We start from the raw sequence: 7,433 nt of genomic DNA, 5'->3' as shown, positions 1-7,433 counted from the left end.
ATATTAAAAAAAAGAACTTTTCCTATTCATGTTATATTACTTCATTCCATAAAATAATTTTGACTGCAAATATTTTGGATATCGCTGTCTTCATTTTCAATCTAAGTTTTCAATATAACACGCGGTTGTTTTGAAATAAGTAAAAATAAAGGATTTATAAGGGGTAATCACAGGGGGAATATTAATTATTGAAGAACCAAATAATTACAATTTTAGTCTGTTTATAATTCATTAATCATTATCGATATTATCTTTAAATCAGAAACTAATTAAATAACTAAATTATTAGATTAGGCTCTGATTCTCTTTATGGGCTAGCCGCTAGATCGTTATATTAACCAACTAGCGATACTCAAAATTCTTTGTACAAATAGCGGTCCGCCCGTTATGCATGTTTATTGTTTATGTTTACTCTCCTTATGAACCATCCTCGTTGTTCAAGGAATATTATAAAAAAAGAATTAACGAAATTAGTTCAGCTGTTCTCGAGATTTGTGCTTAGCAACAACTTAGCGTTTTATTTTTGCATTATAGAAGAGATAGAAGATATGTTGCACTTCCGTGCATGTACCCCCTTATATGTTTGTTTATTCAATAAAGGTATTAAAAATATATGAAAAAAAAAAAATAAAAGCCACTTTTTCTAATTACAACTTATATTTTAATTTCCTTGAAATATATTAGATGGGTTGACATTAATAGCTGGTTGGTTCTGAGCAGCCGGGCCGCTCAACATTAACTGCGTTAGAACATCGTTGAATTTCAAGTAGAGTACTGGTTGCATTTGACCTGAAAAAAACAGTTTTAGCATTTTTTGCACAATCATTTAGTTTCCTATTAAATAATATAATGTTTCGGTGCATCTATTATGTTACTAGCGATCTACGCCGGCTTCGCCCGCGGTACATTGAGCTTAGCAACACATTTGTTGATTAATTTTTATTATTTTATAGAGATTTTTGTATGATTGTTTATAAGATTATAATTGACGTTGCTTTGAGCTTTGGTAACGAAACTTGGTATATCTGCAGTAACATAAGTTGCTTATATAAAATGCATGAATGAGTCATAAATACTACCATTACCTGTTTCTGTGCTTGTATTTATGACAGACAGTGATGGCATAGATTCATTCTTGATTGATGTATCGTCACATTTTATTTCATTAACGTCTGCAAATACCAACTCTGGTACATTTGTGGGTACATTTGGTATACTTTCTGTTACAACCTCATCCTTCAAATTGGACATATTTGGTGTGTCCATATCTATTAAATGTGAAGGGTTTTCCAAATAATTAATAGCATTTGTCTCAAAATTGGTTGCGTTTTCCCCAAAATATGGTGTGTATATCGGATTTGACGTATTTAATGTAATTTGCATACTGTCTTTTTGCTGCTTTTCGGTATTTATTTGCTTATTTTTTAATGAAATTATAGCGCGAGATATTTCATCTTGTATTTCTCTTTTTACATCTTCAGTAAGATTTAGACAATTGTGACTATCTTTTATATATTTTGTTATGGGTTCATCGTCACTTGAATTATTTTCAAACTCATCATTATTTGCTGTAACATGTTCTGATTTGAAGAGCTCTCGCCATTTTTCTAGCAAGTTATCTGCTAATTTCTGAAATCAAAAATAACAAACATGAAGAACATAGGTATAATATAATATATGTTGTTAAATTTTGATAAATATATGCAAAATTAATATCAAAAATTTTGTAAGGTCATGTACAGCCTACATAAAAGTAAAATATTGTTGAGCTAATAATTATACAAAATATGAGACTTTAATTACCTAATATAAAATGATAGCCTTATAGTATTGTGATATTAACTTACAAAATTCAAAGATTTAGGTATCCTCAACATATAATGATCCGCATGTGCTTCCAGCATCTCGCATTTCTGGCACAGATCATAATTGTCACAAGTTACACACTTGTATCGGAATCCCACAATGGGATCGGAGCACACGTCACATATAACCCCATCATGTTTTGTTGGTTCGTCTGTATCATCTAAAAATATTCAAGAAATAGCATTTTTGTAAAGATGAAAAGTAGTGTATGTAAGTAATAGTTTTTTGACAGATAATTTCTTATTTTTTAATTACACCTGTAAAATTTATAATTAGGAAAAGATAAACTTCCCACAAAAAAATAGAAGGTTACTTCAAAAACTGTTAAGTAGTAGTTTTGAGATTTTTATTTGCAAACTCTGCGAGGCATGTAGGAACTACTGATTAGTGATTACTTTACCTAGTGATAGTGATCCTGGCAATCTTAAAGAAGGAATAGCATCAACATGAAGATGCTTATTTTTTATACACAATGGTTCAAAGTGGCGGGAACAAAATCTGAGTGATCTGCGTAATTTCTCCATGTCCTGATCTAATAAATCTTCCTTGCCAGCAGCCCTTAACCATTGTTTTTGACTGGAATACCAATAAAATGTAACATATACAAAATAGTACTGCTTAGAGCTATGTAGGCAAAATATAAGTAATTTGCGGCGTTAAAATGTTAATATAATATGTACATGTATGAATGTTAATCATGCGAGAAAATTTGAATGAATTATAAACAATTTATTCAAATAAATACAAAATCATAAAAACGCACCGATGCTTTTGTTTTGGCAAGCTATAAAAATTTAAATGCTTGTTCGTTTTACTATTGCGGCCGCAGCCAACGACACAGCAATAATTAACCATTGCTTCGCACAAATACAATACAATTACGGAATTATTGTAAATAAAAATAAACAATTGTTAATTGACAGCAATTTTGAACAGATTGAATTTTGACGCAGATAGGTATCCAATTTGGAATTTGGATGCGTTCAGGTGCAAACGTGGATTGAATTTTTTTCTTATGTTTCACGTGAAATGGAAAATAAATAATAATAGGAAATATGCATAATTTTTTATATATATATATATATATATTTTTTACTTGAATGAATCCAGTAGCTGATCACCCTATGATTCTCTTCCGGACCTCGGACGTCCAGTTGAGAGGCGTAAATTTTTGCACAAATCGCAAAAAAAGTAATCGAATTACGAAACTCATAATTTGTAAACAACACATAATTCATAACAACTAATAGAACTTTGAATGTAGACCAGTGTTACTAAATAAATATTTTGAAACTCCTTGACACCCCAGCGCATTTAAATCTAAACACATATTTGCAGCGATTAAAAACGAAAACGATATCAACAGAAAAATACCCATCCCGAATTCAATTCAAAATCTCTCTGTATAGTTTCCTTCCCCTTAAATTTAGGGATAAAAGCCTACGTTGGCAACACTGAGGTTTGCTCTGACATGGCTCTGTCCGAGTGGCTCTGACCAATGGTATCGCGTTTTATTTGAATTTCCCAGACTTTTTTAGGAATTTTTAGAAATTAATTTCTCAATGAATTTTAAATTATATCAAAAAATATTTACAGGAGCTTCAATATGAAGTAATAAAGTTTATTAAAAAAATACTTGAGACTAATTCATGCATATTCCCTATAGCTGTGCCCTGCGGTATCACCCGCATTGCACAGCTCCTGTTGGTCTTAGGGTGATGATAGCAATGATATTTTTCTATATATAATATCATTGGATGATAGCCTATAACCTTACTCGATAAATGAGAGCTATCTAACTCCGAAAGAATTTTTCAAATCGGACCAGTAGTTCCCGAGATTAGCGCGTTCAAACAAACAAACAAACTCTTCTGCTTTATAATATTAGTAGATATAGATTAAAAAATTAGATAATTATTTAACTCTAAATCAATATTCAAGCCTACCAATTATTAAAAAAAATATATGTATAATGCTTGTGTAAAACCATTTTTTTTCGTCGTTTTCAACCTATTCTGTGTAATCAACTTTATCATGTTTAATGAAATTTTATATTAATAACGATATAGGTATCACAGTTGTATATTGTGTAATAAGATCCACCGCAAGAAGACCGCAAGCCTACCTACCACTTGTACTTTTAAATTTTTTGAAGAAGTGTTTGTAGTCGAAAGAGATGTCCACTAATGAAAGGCAAAAGATATAAGTAAAAAGAAAGTTTATTTACAAAATATTAGCAGTCTTGTACCATAAAAATATTAGTAAAATTAATAAGAACTATACACATTGAGATTATAAACCGCACTTTCCGTCTTTTGCTTGGCAGGAACCTTCAGGCGCGCCGCTTTCTTTTGCTTCTTTTCGAACCGGTCCAGTCTGTGTTATGGGAACAACTCTTTCTCCCTTGGAATCGATCTGCTTTCTAGGTGCCGTAATCGAAAGAATACCATCGCTAGACAGCTGTGAAACGATATTATCAGATTCCGCTCCCTCTGGTAAAGAGTATTTTCTGACGAAGTGTCGTGAAATAGATCCATGTTCGTCCTTCTTTTCCTCGTGTTTCGCTTCCACAACAACGTAGCCGTCAGATGTTTTGACGGTTATTTCATCAGGGGAAAAATGTTGTACGTCCAAATTAATTTGGAACTTGTCTTTTTCGGAAACGATCGATGAACCAAGATCGCGAGCAATTGATTCCATATATCTCCAAGGTCTGAAGTAATCCCTGAACATCCACGGTCCCATCATGCCGGTCAATAAATCATCTGGAGTTAGAGCCATACCGAAGTCTTGATCGAAAAGCCGGTTTTCCTTTTTGTCTGAACATTTTTCCTCACCGTATATTTGGGTGAAAATTAGAGAAATCACTAAAATAATTGATAATGCTCGAGCCATTTTGTAGAGTTTCTTAATTATTGACTTTTATTATTTATCGCTTCGCTTGATTAATAACGTAAACTCAGCAGTCAGCACAATCTGTAAATTGCAAGCGTTCTCTTTGATTTCAAATAATACTGCAATTGCCGGGCTCAGAGCTCTTTATATACTCGGTTCGCCATCTAGTATCGAGTAGATAATTCTCGAATGTACTGACCACGTACTGACGTGTTCTTGTGTGAAATGATATTACCAGCAAATGCGATACCACCACGTCAGCTTTATCAAAGTAATTAATCTATCAGAATGTTATAGTAAATATTATCGAATAAGATAAAGCCAGCATAATGCTTTAAAAAAAACTTTTACTATTGACATCTAGCGGAGAGTAGCACAAATAACAAGTCACTGACCTAGTGCAACTATCCTTGCGTGAACCCATTGCGATGAAAGAGACAACATCAAGTTCGAGGTCGCTCAATAAAATTTCCAGTACTTTCTAGACATCCCAAAATATAACCATAAACTGGAATATACTTTCGACGCCCCCCGCGAATAATCCGGTAATCGTAAAAGTGAAAATGTTCAGGAAAAATAAAAAACCATTTTTCCTTAATAACTCCATTAAACAAAAAGTATCAGAGACTTTTAATATCGCATATGGAAGCTAATTTTTTCAGCTATCTGGTTATTTCAACAAAATTTAAGTAGTCCCAAGGGCTTCGTTATAATTTAGCTGGATGCATTTTACTATACTAGTGTAGGTCAAGCTCTGGTCAGTAATGTCACTTACGATATTGTTCGTGTAAATTTATATTTTCGACGGCAACAGTAATATCTTGTTGCGCTAATATTCGTGTTATTTGTTTTGTATACTGAACATTTGTAAAAATCTATTATTTGGTTATTCGATTGTTTAACAGTAACGTACATTTTATTGTTATAACTATTACTGTTTATTCGAATAGTTTACTTAAGTATTATTTGATGATTATTATAGTATATTTTATGAAATACAGGACATTTTAGTAAATGAAACAACTTTGGATTGTTTCACAAAACACGATAGTTATTATTATTAAAAAAATAGACACTGCACTGAAGACACGACTATTACACATGATTACATAATCATGAAAATTATACTATGGTCCTATTACAGTTAAAAATTTAATCAGAATCCTCATCAGAACCTCACAGAATGCGAATCTACCGCCTGATAGACGGTACAATACGGTGGCAACGCAAGCTTAATGGCCTTTATCTCGGCATCACCTTTCCATACGGAAAAGGCGGCTCCGACTCGACCCTCAATCTTGCTGCCGTCCGTATAGACCCTGTGGACGTGGCTGTTAACCACGTCAGCATAGGTGTCCTCATTTATCAAGCCGAGCCCCAGCTCTACCTGTTCTGCCGAATGTGGGTCCTCAATCGCAAGAGCCATTCGTCCCAACTCCCTGTCCCTCAACACCGCCGGGTGCGACACACCCCTCTTGATCTCATAAAGCCTCGAAGCTTCGAGTATCCTGAGGTCAAGAGGGAGAATCCCAGCCAACAGCATCGCAGAGTTCAGGGAGACAGTCCGATATGCTCTGCAGATCTTCTGGGCAAAACCCCGTTGAACGGTGTTAAGCCTCTTTTGGACCCCCATCTTTTCCGTAGTGGGTGCCCACGCTGCTGATGCATACAAGATAGTCGGTTCTATAACTGCGATATATATAGTCTTAACTACTTGGGATTTAAGCCCCCCAATTTACTCTAGCTGCTCTTGCTAATAGCTTATAACGGGCGATTGCCTTTTTGCAAACGCTCCCGACGTTTCGGTCAATATCAGGCCGCCATCAATAGTAAGGCTCAGTATCTTAATACTTTCGAAATATTGGATGTCCACACTCCCCATTACAAGTCGTGGCATGTCAAATTTTAATTTTCGTGTCGAGAGCAGGGCACCTGTCTTGTGTGGTGCGAATTTTTGTTTATTTCTGACACCCCATTCGTCAATTTTCCTCAATGTGCAGTTTGTCTTCGTCTCTGCTTCTAAAGCAGTATCTCCATCAAACACTAGCACGATGTCGTCGGCAAAAGTCTGACAAAACACATCCATCTCCTCTAACATCCACAGCAGAGGATCCAGCAAGAGGACCCACAGGAGCGGCCCACCTATGGAACCCTGCACGCACCCCTTGTTGGTCTCTCTACTCACTTCACACCCGCAGGTATGCGGGGGACAAGAGGTGTGAAAGTTAGGTAACTTTCACACCTCTTCCACTCAGGTATCTGCTGATCACCCGCCTTACGTTCCCCGGACACCCATCTTCGGCCAACCGCACCTTTATGACTGGCCACCAGGCGCTGTCGAAGGCTCCCTTTATGTCCAGAAATACCACAACAGAAATCTTCTTCTCCTCCCTCTTATTTCTGATGTGGCCCACCAGTATATAGAGGGCGTCCTCGGTGCTCCTCTGTGGCATGAAGCCATACTGATGGGGGCTTTTAATTGTGGGCAGCAGGTAGAACCTGAGTCGGACGACCAGCATCTAATGAAGATGAAGGTTTCGATGTGGTCTATTCTGATGCCTGCCTCGTTTATCTATCAAACTTTCATCTCTTTTAATTTTTCTAAGGCCGTGTAAATCATTTGCTCAGTAATAGAAAGTGTTTATACCTTGCACAATACCTTACATACCAAT

The 7,433-nt window shown here is 35.5% G+C and overlaps 1 protein-coding gene and 1 pseudogene across 1 annotated transcript; both read right to left on the bottom strand.

Moving 5' to 3' along the window:
* Positions 1-656: 656 nt before the first annotated feature.
* Positions 657-2,770, bottom strand: LOC149898045 (uncharacterized). The gene is made up of 5 exons (XM_090115958.1): positions 2,630-2,770; positions 2,267-2,442; positions 1,848-2,026; positions 1,086-1,629; positions 657-789 (listed from the first exon to the last, which is right to left on the bottom strand). The coding sequence occupies exons 1-5, from the start codon at positions 2,719-2,721 to the stop codon at positions 662-664; spliced, it is 1,119 nt and encodes a 372-aa protein (XP_089972084.1). The 5' UTR covers positions 2,722-2,770; the 3' UTR covers positions 657-661.
* A 1,388-nt stretch (positions 2,771-4,158) lies between these two features.
* On the bottom strand, positions 4,159-4,848 carry LOC149898044 (protein lethal(2)essential for life pseudogene; annotated as a pseudogene).
* Between the last annotated feature and the right edge of the window lie 2,585 nt (positions 4,849-7,433).

This window comes from Colias eurytheme, chromosome 24, assembly GCF_061535395.1.
Source record: "Colias eurytheme isolate Ceu_HAF_F1 chromosome 24, ilColEury1 Martin Lab GWU primary, whole genome shotgun sequence".
Taxonomy (NCBI): domain Eukaryota; kingdom Metazoa; phylum Arthropoda; class Insecta; order Lepidoptera; family Pieridae; genus Colias; species Colias eurytheme.
The sequence above is the reverse complement of the archived record's forward strand: the minus strand, read 5'-3'. Positions and strand labels throughout refer to the sequence as shown.